The sequence below is a fragment of the Taurulus bubalis genome (assembly GCF_910589615.1).
Source record: "Taurulus bubalis genome assembly, chromosome: 18".
Taxonomy (NCBI): Eukaryota; Metazoa; Chordata; class Actinopteri; order Perciformes; family Cottidae; genus Taurulus; species Taurulus bubalis.
The window spans coordinates 11,993,840-12,012,175 of record NC_136606.1 but is presented as its reverse complement, the minus strand read 5'-3'; the positions used below and the strand labels follow the sequence as shown (position 1 = coordinate 12,012,175).

At 40.6% G+C, this 18,336-nt stretch overlaps 1 protein-coding gene across 1 annotated transcript; it reads left to right on the top strand.

Annotated features, from left to right (window-relative positions):
* Window positions 1-11,556: 11,556 nt before the first annotated feature.
* Window positions 11,557-16,635, top strand: LOC306750796 (uncharacterized protein; the record flags this gene model as incomplete). Its single annotated transcript, XM_079234270.1, has 6 exons — window positions 11,557-11,679; window positions 13,263-13,310; window positions 14,872-14,982; window positions 15,346-15,462; window positions 15,680-15,757; window positions 15,845-16,635. The coding sequence occupies 6 exons, from the start codon at window positions 11,557-11,559 to the stop codon at window positions 15,908-15,910; spliced, it is 543 nt and encodes a 180-aa protein (XP_079090396.1). The 3' UTR covers window positions 15,911-16,635.
* Between the last annotated feature and the right edge of the window lie 1,701 nt (window positions 16,636-18,336).

The window sequence follows — 18,336 nt, the reverse complement described above, 5'->3', positions numbered from 1 at the left end:
TGACAAAAAGACGCGGCGGAGGGATGCGCCTCTGCAGGTGTAAACTTCCGCGACACCTGCCTGTCTCCCAGATACTTTTGGCTTGCCTGCCCCTCTGCTACTCGGCTTATTGTTTTCCCCCCCAAAGCAGCAGACGCAGGCACTGCTGAATGGGTGATCACGAGGTTTGTATTACACGGACGAAGGAGGGAGGGCGCACGGCGAGCGAGGTGAGGGATTGGCACCCAACCTTGATTCTTCCTGTATTCACGGTGACAAGGGAAATCAGAGATATTTGAGTCTCTCTTCCTGCATGGTTGATCTGATATCTAATCCTATTTTTTTCTTCTTCTTCTTCTTCTTCTTCTTCTTCTTGCAGGCACCTGGGCACCCTGTGCTTCCAATTTGGCACTGTTGCTCATAGAGGAGGAGGAGGCGGAGGAGGGGGAGGAGGAAGAGGAGTAGGAGGAGGTAGTGTGTTGGCTGGCTCCATTCACAAAGCCAGTCAGTGCAATTAACCCCGGCGAGAGAGATGAAAACATCCCAATTAATCCAGTATCTATCTCTCAGGTTGTCATGTCTCGGTCCGTTATCACACAATTTAATCACTTCACTATTTTAATGATCTGTTTGACGTATTTCAGTTCAGTAAGAGATCATGTGAAGCATGTGTACATTAAATGCATTACAAACGAATGAAAGTGTACTAAAGGAGGAATTATTGGAAATTAAAATAGCAATTAAGAATCTGCATACATTCTAAATCCATCCAGCTATCTATGAAAAACTAACATAGTCGCACTATTACATTTACTGTTATCGTATATTTGCAGATGCACTTGAGAACCCACTGTCTTCCCGAGTTATCTGGCAGAGCGAAGGGGAAACATGGGCTGTTTATTCTCTTTATTAGTGCACAGACTTCTGGGAAAAACGCTGACAGTGGTGCTTTGCAAAAACACTTTCTGGGCTGTGGTACTTGCTCAACACGGTATATTTTAACAAGATACATTGCAGTAATAGGCTACTTTATAGAGATTATAAATCAAGCTGGACTGATGCTTTCTTTATTTTTATTCTAATTAGGGCTGCATTTTACAAGAGATAGGCTCACTGGGAGGCAAACTTTTCTAAATCATATGTTCTCATTAATAGAGCCTATTTTCACTCAAAAAGCACCTCCATGAGTCATCATAGATTGAGTGCTGGAGACCTGTGTGCCTCACTCGAGTCACACCCTTGATATACATACAGAATCAGTCACAATGCTGCTGCAGTGAGTCTCTGTGAGATGAATCAGATACCTAAGATTACACAGTTTCAATGTACACATATAATACAAACACCAAATGTACTGCAAATATTTAAGCCCAAAGAGCACACAGTTCATGTAGGGACATTCACACACATGCTGTGTTCAATTTTACACAACAAAGAGTGGCACAAAGATGAATTGCATCACTTTTCATTCTAATATGTGCTCTCTCTCCAGCCTGTGTGTGGTCAACCCTGTGCATATCATCCTCGGACGAGAAGTAGGTCTTTGGGTCTTAAACCTCAAGCAGACACACTGGGATGTACTGTTGTGCATTAACAAAGAATGATAAAAGCTACGTAGCATGGTCAGGAATCAGAATCCTTTTTTATTTCTAGGCTTGGCACTTTTCTAAACCTTGGCTTTTAGATTTAAGTGAGACAAATTTCAGCTAAAATGTATAGAAATGGTATTCTACTGTATATACTGTTAGTCCATATAATTAGCTTAGTGTAGAAATGGTCTTGACAATCATTGTAAGAAAGTCACAGGCGGGGATTATTCAAATCTTTAACTTGAGTAAATATGACCCCGTAACAGTTGTTCAGTGGTGCACTTTATAAAAGAGTGAGCTTATTATGATTCAGGCGCTCATTGCTTGGAGATTTAAATAACACATGTCTGGCCTGTTTAACTGCTGTTTTCAGCGCTTTGTCTGCAAGATGTAGTTAAGGCACGGCAAACAAACACATTGAAATGCAACCACTGCTGCTGGTGTAGCACAATACTACGAAGTCAATCAGGTGAACGAGAGGCAGAAGAGAGCAGGATGGAGCAACTTTACTTGGACACTCCCAGTACAACCCCAGTCCTCTATTGTAGGTCACTAAGTGGCTCTGGTGTCGAGCGCGGGGTCATGCTGGGGTTTTAGATCAGCAATCCCCTGGTCACAAGGACATTTCTGCAACTGCTGGTCACATACATGTTTGAGTAAAGCTTATTAAAGGCTTCATGCACCAGTAGTACCGGTATTTGTGCTTCATGCTCTGCTGCCGAGTACGACGGCAGCAGAGCATCTGCAGATCTGAGGTGAATAAAAGTACGATCTCTTATTCATTTTGTGGCTTGATCCATTGAACTTTACTTCTGAAAAGGCTGCATAGAGTGGGTGATGTGAACATTTTGGCCTGGGGCATTTGGCTTGTTACACGGGAGTATGTGCATTTGCACACTTTAATAATCCTATCAAGCTTGCAGCTGGGAACAGAGGGAATATTCATGCAGTCATCCCCAGTAGCCACCGTGTGAAAATGCAATCAGCAGGTCAGAGTGGCATGCCTTAACACGTATCAGCAATGTGTGATAGATTTCCTGAGCATGGGAGCCCTCAAAGCCGGCCTTGTAGTTATGATGGCTAAACTGGAATATTTAGAGTGACTTAAGAGAGCAAAGCATTCTGGTCCTTCTATCCGTGTCACATGCTGGTGTTGCAGTGTTTGTGTGTGCACATGTGTATGTGGGTGGGTATTGTCTGCAGTGACATTCAGTGTTTCTGTGTGTGTTTGGAGGCAGATTACAGCTCCACAGCCTGAATGTTGGCATTTGCGGTCCCGTTTCTCTGAGGGCTTCACTGCACACTATATATGAATTTGTCCTTAAACCAAATGTCAGCCTTCAAAACCATGTAAATAGCCAATGAATCATAACTGTATGTTAGCAGCCAGTAAGAGATGATTTAAGAATGTTTTGTCAGGGAAATTTATTTTAGAAAGGCAACAATTTGTTACTGTAATTTCACCCAGGCAGAAAATACTTAGCACTCAAATATGTACCCGCTGGGCCAGGTACTGACAAGCTATAAGCAAAGCTCAGCCACCAGGGGTCCTCCAAAATGAAACCTTCCATTTGGTTTCTCTGCGAACTATTGTCATAATATCCATAAGGAAAATATGGAAATGTAGGGGCACTATACACATCTCAGTCTGTTCCTGAATGTGCTCAGAGATCATATTTCCTGTAATAAAAACACAGTGGTATGTGTGTTTAAGCAGGCAGCAGGTGCATCAGGTGCACTTACCTAAGAAGACAGACTTTTGCACTTGCGACACTCAACATTCAGTCTCTTTTCATTGCTCCATGATCTATATTGACCTACATACATAAGCCTGCCTGTGTCTCCACCTTTAACACACTGATTCTCAGGGGGAAGCTTTCAAAGGCCGTACCACTTCCTCTGAGATGGAGACAACTTCTGACAGATAATTTGCGACCAACAATAGTATTGTCTCACACAACCGCTGTATTCTTTGAGACTCTTTGTATCCCAAAAGGCATTGCACACAAATTGTCTTCGAACTATTATTATTACCTCAGAGTCAGACAATTTGCAGATTAAACTGTGTGTGAATGCTCAGTTGTGCATAACTAAGTGTAATGTATTTGGAAAAATCTGCTCACACGCATGTGTTAAGCCATACACAGCATAACTTTCATCAGCAGGGACTGACCTCTCTTGAGTAGAATTGTATAGGATTGCCTTGTAAACTACAAGTGGCCATAAAGCAGATGTTAACGAGCACATAAAGCATATTCAGTTATTTCTCAATAAATGGGAAGCAATTAATAAAATACATGATTTGTAGTAATTTCCATCAGAGGATTAAAGGCCTGAGATATCAAAGACCTGAGGGTCAGAGTATTGATTTTGGATTAAAGCTCCTGCTTGTAATCCAACAATAATGTGTGTGTTAAGTCCTCTGCTGTCTATCTACTAATGCCAAGATGAGCAACCTATTTTCCCTTTCTGCTGAGGGCTTGTTCAGTCTGCAATTGCTCAGCATATTCCTTTTAAACATGTATGTTCTTTGTGTTTGTCAGTGATGAGACCTCTTGCCTCTGCCCACTCAGCATGACTAATTGCCCATAAGTGGCCATCACAGCGTTGGAAACAAAGCATCACAAATAACAAACAAACATTTTGACTCACTCCATGCATTGTTCTGTTATTCACAGTGTGGAGTAAGGGGAAGCATTGATATTCAATTATAAAGGGAGAGGATTAAAGAGAAGCCTGTTTATTTATTTTTTCCAACATTTGATAAATGGTTCGATGGATTTGGCTTTTTGTCATTTTTACACTTGAGAAATGCATTTTTAGAAATCCCAAGGGCGGATGAAGCTTCAGTGGCGGAAAGGATTCATGAAGTTATTTTCCCTATTACAGCTAATAAACAAGAGCTGATTGTCCTCTGGGTTGGGTAATGAGTCAAAGCAGAAGCTGAGGAAACTCACACACGTAATGGAAAACAACTGCTCTACCTCCTCGTTACACCACGCACGACTCAGCCGTGACGGTTAGTACTGGATGGAGCCAGTTTTCTCAGGTGCTGCGAAATGCCTTCAGAGCAGATGTTCATTAAGACTGATTTGCATTTGAACTCAAACTAAAAGTCAATGCATGAACATGGCAGGTTATGGAAAGAAACGTGTCTGGAAAACAAGAGGTCCGATATTCCTCTGAGAAACGCTGGCATGCATCTTCAAAGCTCCTCAGAGTATGAATATTTTCTGTCCAGATCCCATTTGACTGTGTTTTTAATATACAATGCAAAACTTTCTATTGGCACTCACATTTAAAGATGTTCCTTTTGGTACTCCAGTAGCCCATAACTAATTAGTTTCCCTTCCAGTGTTTAGAAACCACAACATATTGACAGTCTGGTCAATCTCCTCCCAGACTATATTAGTCACACAGCACTCCCCTCCTTTCCTGTGTTTATTTCACAAATGTGGATGAGTGAGAGTAATTTTGCCAGCCGCTCCACTTCCATGTGGCTTGCCAATAGTTTTCTCCAGCCAAGTTTTCTGTTTACTAAAGAGGTGTATTTGTTGCTAGCCTCCCAGATTTAGGCACACTTGTTAACACAAACCACCGGTGAATGAGCTTCTTAGTCCAGACTATGATCATGATTTCAGAGTGCACCCGCAGATCTGAAGAAATTTTGACTTTATTAAATGCTTTCAACTCATTTTATCTTCTTTTTCAAAGATACATAACCACTTATTTGCATGCTATCACACACTTTCATGATGCAAAGGCGCTCACATGCACAAACGTGCACTAAAAGCACGAGTGACTGGCCCGTCTATGGAGACAAAGCGATAACAAGACACACAGAGGGAGAGGGACTTCATTCTCTGCTCTGGTAGACATTACTCCACTATATATTTACATAGCAAATATGTTCTTGCTGTTATAGTAATGCTCTGAATATCAAATGTACCAAAGTTAACAATGGATCAAATTACTATGTGCAATGTGAAAGAGGTCACAGAGAATTATCACCAACGCTGCAGTTCCCCGCAGCGACAATCAGCATTCATCTTTCAGCAATTGTTTAGGGTTCATGGCCCTCAACTGAAGCATGTCTGGCTCTCATTGCTCCTTAATCTCATGTCAAGATACAACCCACAGATTTTAAAATCACGTTATATTAAATTATAACCCTGGTATCATGATAAACACTAGACTCTCAATACACAGCCCTATACCATATATGTCAATTCTACATAATACTATGCAATTAAGGGCATAGTTAATACATTATTATCATGAGATCTTATACTTACACAGTAAGGCGTCAAATTTAGCATGATGAACAAGAAACATTTAAAGAGACCGTTTCATTCTGCGAACATGATTGCTCTCCTACTCTGTGGAGCGAGTTGATTTGCTGCTGATTATCAAGGACCGTAAGACTCGCAAGATTTTAGTTTAGTTAGTAGCAAGAAGTCCTGAGTTCAGCGCAAAAATATTTGTCAAGTATCGGACCAAAAGAGACCCAATCAGTTTTACAGCCTTTTAGTAGTCAAATAATATAATTTCAGATTCATGTTCCCACAGACAAAAAGATCATTTCAGTTCCTTTTTTTGCATCACACAGAGAAAAATAAGTTGTTATAAAGATCCATATCCACCCAACAACAACAGCCTGTACACTTATGATACGTATGCAAACATGCATGTGTGGCAGCAGCTGGAGACGTCCGTACAGCAGCATACACGTCAGACTGAGCCCGTCCACACCTCGTCTCACCCAGATACCGACATTGTCGGCTCCCTCCTCTCGTCAACGGCTTCAACCCTCAGTGGCAGTGTTTGAATCCAACTCCTAGCTTCCATGGTAACCAGGGCAGAGAGAGGATGGGATATAAATGAGAGATAGTGAGAGGGCACGACCCACACTAAGTCTGACACTCTCTCATCATATAGTGTTTAGTATTCCGGCTGAATGGTCAGTGTGCTGTGATAATAACTGGGGTAATGAGCACTTTCTTACTTATTCATTGCTCCCTCATATATATATATACAATATCACAAATAGTACAATAATGATGTCATGCATCTTCTCAAAGACACTGTACAGTGAAAAATAAGTTGTTATAAAGATCCATATCCACCCAACAACAACAGCCTGTACACTTATGATACGTATGCAAACATGCATGTGTGGCAGCAGCTGGAGACGTCCGTACAGCAGCATACACGTCAGACTGATATATACTGATATATATATATATATATATATATATATATATATATATATATATATATATATATATATATATATATATATATATATATATATATATATATATACATATATATATATACATATATATATACATATATATATGTATATATATATATGTATATATATATATATACATATATATATACATATATATATATGCTGCTATCTTGGCCAGGCTTCCCTTGGAAAAGAGATCATTGTATCTCAACGGGACCGACCTGGTAAAATAAAGGCTAATAAAAAAAAAAAATTATAATAATAATAATAAAAAATGATCATTTGAGAGCTTCAAGACGTTCCATTAAAATGATCTGCATACAGGGAGAGCTAGTTTCAATACATCAGTGAATGCTGCTGGCTCTGAACAAACAGATCTACATATTTCATTTCATATTGGTGCTTGTTTGTTACATCTGTGGAATTTGTTTTGTTGGTTCAATACGTTCTTATAAAAGATTAATTGTCTCATTTTTAGCTGAAACGGTAACATGTGGATACGTATAATGTTTATCCACATGTTACCATGAAAAAAAAGCCATGGTTTTAAGAAACTAAGAGGACATAACTTGTTCCTGTGGGCCCTTAAAAAGTTTCCTGTGATCGTGTTCTTGTCTACAGCGTCTACAGGAATTTGGAAACCATTCATACTCATGGAACAAGAGAAAGACACTGACAATCAGCTAAATTTACCAAAAACATTGAGGGTGCATGATGAAAATAGCGACTGTTTGTTAAAAAAGATTTTAAAGTAATAAAATGGCTGTAACCTAGTAAAAGTTTTAGCATGCCCTACTTTCTTGTTTTGTGGAGTAAGATAGAAATTTCCCACTTTTTTAAAACCTCCAACGATATAGACTCCCTCGAGATTTACATCCCCACAGAGCCCCCAGCCACAGTAACTTGTGATTTAATTGATTATCTACAGACTGAATGTGTTCTCTTCCTGGGAGCTTTGATGTCTAAATTGATAAGTTATGGTTCTCTGTAGACTGATATAAAGGGCTGCGTTTGGAATAAAGCCATATTTCATCTGCCTGGTGTGGGAGAATGAGGGCTGCGATTTGTATTCAATGAAATTCAGTGGCGGGCATCAGATGTGAAATTAAAGACAAATACTGTCAGTCAGTGATGATATATTTAGGATTCACTTTGAGTCAAATGAGCGCTCCTCTGTGTGCTAATGCTGCAACAGCCAAGGACACATAAACGGAAAGTGAAATGTAAGAGGCAAAGACAATAATCCCTCTTTGTTCAATGACAAACGCACAAATCACAGCACCGCCACACTGTTTTTCCTCAGTCTCGTCCTTGGCTTCCTCTGCTGTTTCCTCATGAGAGAATTGAAAGCCTTGCTGCTTTCTTTCACTTGCACCTATCAAAGATGTTACCAAAGCAGCGGCATAGAACAAGAAGAGGACAATGTGCTGTAGAGAAGTATTGATTTGTAATCAGACCTATAAGTGTCCAATGCGAAATGAGATCCAGTATTTCATCTCTAAGCTAGAGGTCACATGACCCGACATACACACACAAATTCTCTCCTTCTGCCAAATACACACACGGTATCGGCATACAATAACACAGAGACATGATTAGAAGTGCTATTTGGAGCATGAAAGTTTAGTTTGCCAAATGGAGTCCTGACTAGGACAAATTTCACCTTGATGCACAAGCAGGCTAATTGACTGTTATGTCAGCGGTTCATTTAATCTGGAAGCAAGCCAAGAGTGAAGCAACTCCTCTCACATCGGCTATTATTTCCTTTAGTGTTTATGGAAATACATAACCCGGAGCTATAAAGGGGAGCTGTATTGTTTTGTTTTATTCACAGTCGCATTGATCTATAAAGCATTGAACTCAGAACCAACACAAGTATTGTTTGTGTGATGGAGAGAACAGACAACTTTCTCCAAATCAAAGATTGATTTTCTGTAGTTTGTGTGTTCTGACAAAATGCAAAGCACATTTTAGAGGCGTCGTGATTGATTACAAAGTAAACGGAAAGACCCAATTAGAAGCCATTATGCCGAGTGGGGCATATTGACGTGAAGACGCATTTTGCTAGCTAGCTTGCTGCTAACACTTGACACGACTCGCATGTCTTTTCACTCAATCAAGCTAGCAACCAATTATCTTAGCTTTGCATGAAGACTGGAAACAGGGGGAAACAGCGCAATTCAAGGTAACTCAAACTGAGTAACTGTGTAATAATTTTCACAAGGACTATTTTCTGAACAAGAAATTATGAAAAAAACGGTTCTCAGCAAGGTCTGTGGATTATACAGAGTAAAAGGGACAATGTGTCTGGAAAGACCCAATCATGTCGAACTTCAAATAGTTTCAACCAATGTTTTCAGCCCAGCAACAGAATTCCATTCACCTCCATGGTAATTGGGTGTAGGCGTCATCTTCATCTCAAAATCTGGGCAAGCAAAACCGAAACTATCCACATGAATAGATACCATAAGAGTTAAGTGAAACAAGTTTCTCTGTAATTTGGGTGAACCAACCCTTTAACAAATGGGGCAGTAAGAGAGTCGATGTTTCAGTGACATAATCCAAAACATCTATTACTTTATGAGTCAAGTCCCCTAATCCAGATGTTGTTCCCTAAATCACGTTTCCTGTTTTCTCTCATCTGTCATGCTGCTGCCAAACAGCTTTGTTGCCCTCACGCGCAGACACAAACACATTTCTGCAAGTATTTATGTGTCACAAATTACCTGTCTTCTCATCCATGGTCAGAGCTGACTGTTGACAATTTTCACAAGGTCAACAGCTGCTCGGCATAGAGCTTGATCCTCGGACACATTGACAGCAGCTCAAACCGGAGCCGAATGACGAATGACACTTCCCCACAGGGAGGCAGGGGAGGGAGAATACTGACAGCAGTTCTGCATGGCAATTTTATACAGTGAACTCCTTGAGATGCATTCAAAAAGTTTCTTTAAAAATGAAAGTGTGGAGTGAATAACTGGGATGTGGGGTATGAAATAACTCTGCCTCGCTGTGATTACTGTCTCTTCACTCGGCCACATTGTGGTTCGTGAGAGGCTAACACAAACTTGCATCCTTGGTAACATGAGTTCAGCATGTCTTACAAGACATCATCTAATGTTTTGTTAAACTAAAGTGCAGTAAGGACTGAGACTGAAGCTGTCTGTACAGTAAAATGGCTGACATGTTTGTCCACTCAAAGCCATTCAAAGACTTGAGTCTCCTTTTTTGGGCTGGCTACCAAGTAAAGCAGTGTTTGCTGAATTGGTCATTTTGGACTATTCCCTTCCTTTGTCTCCTGACTAAACATCCCCTCCTTCACGTCACATCATTATCCTGCTGTCTAGCCAGTGGTCTCGCTGAACCTCGAGGGAGAAGTTTGCAACAACAGTTCCGACACGTCGAACATATCTCAGAAGAAAAATAAAGGGGGGGGAGATGGGGATGAAGGTGAATAACGACTCTTCTTTCTCCACACACTGTGACTCACTGGGAGAATGTCAAAGATATTACAGATGCTTTCGCAATGTTTTTCAAGTTTATTGAGTAAGAAGACAAATATTTCACTGATATGCTAGACAGGGAAGTGGGATATATATATATGGGCATGTCTTGGACAGCAAACTTATTGAATTTACACAACTTTCACAGCAGTGCATGTTTCCCAATCCTTGCGGGAGTCAATTCCTCTGTGACCCAGAGCCTGAGGCTTGAAGACATTAGATTCCCGTCTCTTTCGCTCCCACTCACTCTTTCCATCTTGTAATACACCTTGAGACAGGGCGCCTATTCAGCTATAACATGCCCCCATCAGGCGATGCATTCTTTATGGTGTGCTGTTTTAAAGGCCATAAAAACTCCCACAGAGGTAGAATATATAACCCCCTCAACAGGCAGTCCTGATAATGTGAAACATACTGTACAATTTAAAGAGGAAAATTAAGTCAAACACAGTACATTTCTGTTGTTGGTTTCCAGTTTTTCATGAGTACTTTCCCCCAATAGACTTAAAATGTTTTTTATCCATATCCGACAATCCTTTGCCAATGTTCAGTCAAAGGAAGTCTGCAAGCTGAAAGATGAATTGACAGTGTTGATAGCTGTATATTCCACAGAGAATGGGTTCTGAGGAAGAATTACTGTAATTATATAAGGCTTACTGTATTTAGATCATTCCAGAACTGTATAAACTGCCACTGTACCTTTACATTTTGAAAGCACAAGGAGACGGATTCGTCCCCAATGAGCCAGGAGCCTAATTCACTGCATAATGCAGTATTTCTTCAAGACATTACAAGAACCAAACCACCAATTTTTCAGTTGTTATGTACAGAGGTTTGACAGCACACGTTTCCTCTCTCTCTCTCTCCACTCTCTCTCTCTGTGCTCTCTCTAATTTACACACAGGCGCACACACACACACACACACACACACACACTTTGGCAGGAGCTACAATGCAGGCATAAGTGGAAAATGTCCTGCTCTTTGAGTAGAGTTAGTGGGGTAGGGGGAGGCAGTTTTGAAAGGGGAGGCCCCTCAAGATGTCTGACATGTTTCTGCAGGACCGCAGGCCACTGGCTGGCGTAGAGCACAGGCTTGTGGTGGGCTGTTTGTCTGCGTGAAGCTGGCATGGCCTCTCGTTCCCCTGCATCTGTTCCCCATTAGCAGAGCCGAGAGTATAAAGCAAGGAGCTGACAGGGGCTGGAAACACTCGAGTTCCTGCCTGGATCATGGGGTTTACTATCTGGCTGTGCGTGCTCTGCCTGCAGGCAAGCCTGCTGTCACACGCCCTCGACTGCTCAGGAGCAACACAGGGAGAGCTGTGTGTCAGGGCACAGACCGCAGACACACAGGTAAGAGACACACTTCTAATGGATGTGATAGTTAGGGAAGGACAGTGGTAACCAAAGGTGTTCATTATGTATCAGTCATCATCTGTGCTGTTGTGACACTACAGGGGTAAGTGCAGCCTGTTTGAGTCTATTTAAATGTTGTTTGCCGGACCTAACTATATAATAACTAACCCTTCTTTCACATGAAAGTGAAAACATTCTGAATTATCAGCATTTTCTCCAACAAGGACGCTCTTTAGGTATGCAAGCTGGCAGGGAGACTCGGAGCTACTTCTCTCATGTTAATGCTAAGTCAGTTGGATTTTAATTTTAAGAGAACAGTTTAAAATTGTTGAAAATTACAGTGAATTCACAAAATGGTTTAGGCATTTCTTTCTCTTTTGTACAAGCCCCTTCTCAGTTGACTCTAACTCATCTGCTTCTGACGTGTTCTACATATGATTGGCAGATATGTAATAAGGAAAATCATTTAGGGTGCACCTTAATCTATATTTCATGAAAGGAACAATAATCAGTTTGTACTAAAATCAGTAGTGTACTGATTTTCTTCGTTTTCGCTCAGACAAAGTGTGGTCAGTGTTTCTACAGTAGCTCTGCTGGAATGTACGTTCACTCTGGAAAGAGGGGGCTGTGACGATAGTAGTGGTCAAGTGTGTGAGGATGGTAGTAGACGTGTACAGTCTAACCCTGACCTGTGGAGACATATAATTTGTTTTTCTTAACAGAAACAAAGTCTCATTGTAATGGTTTTTACAGCCATTATTCCAACACACCAAAAATATACATCTCTGTGGAACAAAATCTTTCAGCTCCCTTCTTGGCTTTTCATGTGGCTAGCGGCTGTTTTACTTTAAACTTGTGGTGAGCATTTTTCTGAGGACAGTCCCCATGTTCTGTCCAAAGTAATCACACTCATCTGGACAATGGATTCAACAGCTGCGAGGAGTGAGGAGGATTTTCACCCACACATGAAAGAGTTTTCGTTTTGGAATTCTGTTCCATCTGAGAGATCTGCCACATATGTGTTTTTTTTCTGCAGCGGTTATTTGTGTTGTAATTACAGAATACACAATTGTGAGCTTCAACTGTGGCGGGGACTAACTAATAACCGATGGAGCATCTTTTCAGAGGCTATATTTGGTTCAGTATACTTGAGTTTTCCACAAAGGTCACTTGTGAGTGAATAGATTAAATTAGTAAATTAGTAATTCATGGACTCGTCAACACATAATGTGCACAACAGCAGATATCCAGATGGATTGTGGCAGGTTTTTAAGAGGCTGCATTTTGCTTAAAACACACACACACACACACACACACACACACACACACACACACACACACACACACACACACACACAGACACACACACACACACACACACACACACACACACACACACACACACACACACACACACATACACACACAATGTCTTAATCAAGGACCTGACTACTAAATGGTACAAATGTATGAATAGATAATAAGCGTTTCAATCAGTAGCTAGTGTCTGTATGTATTGAATCAGGCTGCAGTGTGTGAATATCAACAGACTCTTGATCCTCTCCTCTTCCTCTTCTCAGTATGGTGATCAGAAGCAGCAGAGGGCGCTACCATTAACTGAAGAACTGGTATGTGTCACCACTCACTCCTCTACTACTCAAGGTTACTGTTTAAGTATGAATCCTTGAGTTCCTGCCCTCCAGCTCAGAGCAGGTTCACTCTGACAGAGTCTGCTGCCCGGTCATGGGAATGACACAGCAGAAATAAGATAAGAGAAAAGACATCATGGTACACAGGAAAAACGGGGAAGTAATCTTTCCGGAGTTACTATTATTTTCCTCTAAAGGAGTATATGTAATTTAAACTAATTATATATATAATTTTAACTAATATTATTAGTTTAAATTCTATAAAGAATTGGAATAAATTCTATATAGAATTAGATTAAATTATAAATAAAATTAGATTAAATTCTATATAGAATTATTTGTTAGAATATATAATTGAATCCAACTCTGTAGAATCAATTCTATATAGAGTTGAAACCAATTCTATATAGAGTTGAATCCAATTCTAGTAAATTATCATCATGTAGAGTTAAATATATCATCATGTAGGGTTAAATATGAACACTAAATAGAGTAAAAATACTCTAAATGATTAACTCTGAGGCAAGAGTAGATTTTACTCTATTTAGACTGGGACCAAATGTTATATTTTTTAGAGTAAATTTTGTTTCAATTTGAGTAAAATTTACTTTGACAAATTTACTGTGTACTAGAAAGTTGAGGCAGGAAGAAGAGGGGGATGAAGTGCTGTGGAAAGAGGGAGGTGGCAGTGGTGGGCTGAGTTCATTCTTATTAAAGGAACACATAACATAATTATGTTAATCTGAGCGAACGGAATAATTAGATTACTACGTTACTGATACAAATGGTGACATCATGTAATTGTGACAAAGCTTTCTGGCAGTGAAACCCTTGAAGCTAAATATAAGTTACTGAAGTCCCTCACACACTAGCAATGTGTATAACATAATCATAATGCATATTGCAACTATCCCTCAAATGAACTAAACGGCTGTTGTGCCGCAGCTGATTCTAAAATACTCCACAAAGCTCATGTGAAAACTAAAGCAATCATCAACATATAGGTCAACAGCAATCACTACAAGCACTTTTTAAATGGCAGCACAAATGCCCTGTGTCATCGTTGTGAGGAAAAAGGAGAAAGGGTAGGAAGCCATTATAAAATACTGGACAAAATCATTTTTTCCCCCCCACAATTGGCAGGGGGAAATTAACTGATGGAGTCAAGGGCCTGTGGCACCGTTATAAATTTACCACAAAGTTTTAATTGGCACACCGAAACCTGTTGTTTCTCAAAGTGACAGTCCATTTATTAGGAAAACGAGTGGATAAATAGCAGTGCTTTGTTTCTGTGAAATCAATGACAAATGCAGGAAATGGCGCAGCCAGTGACAATTATAAGTTTGCAGTTTCCATCTCTTAATGCTGGAGTTTGCCTTCCTTCATGAGACAAGGACAGGACAGAGCAGGGCAGGACAGGGCAAGACAGGAAAGGACAAAGGACAATGTGCTCCTCCACTCTCGCACACAGAAAGAGGTGCAGAAGTTTTGGTTTCCCTCTGAGGCTGTGGATGTGGTTGTGACCGTCTCATCCTTCTAGGTTTTGTTCAGACGTAAGAGACAGTTGGATCGGAGGGGTCCCACCCACATGAGCCACTCCAGCCAGCCCGGGGCCGTCTCCGTCAAAGGCTTCCCTAACACTCTCGCCCAGGTAAACCACTTCTTGTTAGTCACACAGGAGTCAGAGTGAGCAAAAGCCAAATGTGGGGGAAGGTGGGGACTGGTTTAAAGCGGTGGCTGCTGCTGCTGCTGCCAAAGCTCCAGTGGAGCTTTAGTCATACTGAATCATCTGTATGTGCTGAAGTACAGAAATGAGCCACAGAAACCACATCATTTGTTCACAAAATGTATTTAAAAAAGCACCACGTAAGAGCATCTAGAGAGAGGTAATCTTCAAAAATCTGAAATGGGGCTTATGTTTTTTTCAAAATTCTAGTACAATTCAAAGAGAGCTCAATTGTGTGTGCAGGACGTATCAACGTGTATACTAATCCCGATGTCTATGGATTCTCAGGCTGATAGGTCCAGGCGGCACTTGGTTCAAGCTGCGAGTAAGAAAAAGAACAAGCGTAAATCCCGCCTCGGCTCCTTCTCCCTCCTTAGCAACGACAAGAAATCCAACCCCCTACAGGTGAGTCTCCATGGCAACCCCCATGCAGAGGAACAGCTGGGGCAAAGAGGCCGGATGTGCATGTAGAGTTATAAGGCCACCTTACTTGGTTTTATTGGTTCACTTTGGTCTACTCGCTGGTATAATCCGGTCGTTGAAATGGCTCATTTTGGCAATGTCCTTTCAGTTTTGCACTTGAAAATGCTCATCACTCTTCTGTCTGCGATTTCCCTTCTAGGTGACGAGAGTAAGAAGACAGGTGAAGGCCGAGCCTCCCAAGAGGAATTCAGGCCGATCTGGGGCCTTCTCTGTCCTGGTTCGTCATCATATATAGTGCTTATTCTCCTGCACACAAACATAATATATCTGATAGATATTTAAATGATTGTTATGTGCTCTCCAGGGAGATCCACAGAATGAAGGACAGAACGACAGACCCCAAAGAAGCATACAGAAGACGAGTGTGTGATGGCAATTTTATATTGTTTGTTGTATTTCACATTCTTATCTAAGTGACCAAGCTGATATTGTGCATACTGTCACTGCCTGCATTGGGTGACTCGTGGGTCATGCAGCAGCGGCCTTAGTAGCATTTGCATCCTCTTCTCTGTTGTTAAGTAATAAAGTACTAATGTGGACAGGCCATATGTTAAGGGCAGGATACATATGCTGACCTAGCATTCCTGTTGCCTGCCACAGCCTAAAGCATCATGTTCCAACACAGCCTTCATCCTGGTCACTCCCTATATAACTCCACAATTGCTGCAAAATGAAAAGCTCTTTTTCATTTTGGCAAAGCCTGATAAGGGGTGTGCACAGTAAAAGAGAATGTGTCCAAATTTCCCCCATAAAAAACATGTTAATGCAAAACGAAGATTGGTGTGAAAATCTGACATTTGTAATAAGAATGTGTGTTTGTTTGGTCGAAAGCCTTTTGATGTGCGTGTCAATCATTACTGTTTCAACTGTAAGCTAGCTTGCTTTTCTCAGCCAGCCTGCAATTGCAGATACTTTTTATGTACTATTTTAAGTTTCTAATATATTCCTGCATGTCACAAATGATCCCATATTAATATTATAGTTTGCCATTTTGTTCTAACCTATTTAATCACAGATTCCTTATGAAGATTGGGGGTATATTTTTGCAGAAATATTTCTTGTGTTGTATCATAATTCAATAAAGTTTAGTAGTGACATGTGGTGTAAGAGTCTTTAAACATTAAATCGACTGTACAGCGCTTTTTTAGTCTTCTGACCACTCAAAGCGCTTTCACCCTACATGTCATCATTCACCCATTCATACACTGATGGGAGGAGCTACCATGCAAGGTGTCACCTGCCCATCAGGATTAACTAGCATTCACACACCATAGGCACAGCTACAGGAGCAATTTGGGGTTAAGTGTCACATCAATGTGAACTAGCGGAGCCATGGATCGAACCACCGAACCTCTGATTGAAGGATGGACCTGCTCTACCACGAAGCCGCAGTCACCCATGTACTTTATGCTCCACTGCAGCCTCCTCTATAAACTGGATAATAGTTTTACACTCTGAGCTCCACTCAGAAATGGTATAACAGTAGCAGCTCAGTCTTTCCCTTTCTCTTTCCCAGAATGACACGTTACATTTCCCACTCACGGGTCTGTGAAACTGACCATGACTGATTCATAAAATTGAGCACCATGGGGTTGCAACACCACTAAGTCCCCAATTGCACAGGGCAAGTGCTACATGTATGGTGTGTGGTTGGCAAAGATTGCAGCAGAATTAAACAGCAGGAACCTCTTTTCTATAAAAGGCCTTAATCCATTTACATTACAGAAGCCAAGGGCAAATAACCTGCGTGTGAGAGAGAAAAAAAAATCTAAATGCAGTCTAGACCATCTGTTTCAGGAGTCAAACTTTGTCTATTTAAATATCTTGGGTCATTTTTAATTCATTTGGCCAGGAATGGAAACACTGTATGGTCTGGACCAGAGGGTTTGTTTGAGTATTTCTGCAGGGCACTGACGTAAACGTGTGCACCAAATCTGAATTTTGTGGGCTGCTCTGCTTCTGGGTCTCTGTTTACAGCATATCAGATTAAACAAATCACCTGTGTCACAACTCAGGAAAACAGTGCTGTATTGTGATGATTGCATGTTGAGTTAAAAATAAAAGCATGCTAAATTGACACCTAAAATTGCACTGCAGCCCACCCAAAGTAATGTCATCAGAAAATCCAGTATGAGGCAATCTGATGAGGAAAAAAGCCTGTGTAAAAGTGTAGGGCAATCTAAATGAATAGGATGAGTCATCCTCCGCTCAATTACTGATCAAAGCCCTCAGCTCATGACGTAGGTATGCAGTACTCATTTTTATGGTTTTATAGACACAAACAGAGAGCAAAGGGAAAAAAATAACCCAACAAAATGTTATTTATAAACTTGGCATTTTCCCTAAAGCACATAATTGATGCAGAATATGCTCAGAGGTGTCACAAGTATTCACATTCAATACTCAAATAGAAGTATAGATACTAGGGTTTAAAAATACTTCTGTAAAAGTTGAAGTATCAACTCAAGCTTTTTACTTAAGTAAAAGTGTAAAAGTACTGGTTTAAAAACTATTTAAAAGTATAAAAGTAAAAGTAATGTAAGGGGAATTTTTTTTTTTCATTAAAGACAAATTCTTAAGCCGCGTCTCAGGGGCCTATAGTGCACTACCCCACCTCCCCCCAAAACAATAATTTTTATAAAGGCCTTAATGACTATAATGTTTTAAAATGTTATGTTGAAAAATGTGGGATGCACTAGGCTACCCGTTTCAGCTGCATATACTGTATGCCCATTTAAAATGATCACATTTTATTACAATGCAAATACATTAAAGTACCATATGTGTACTACTGAG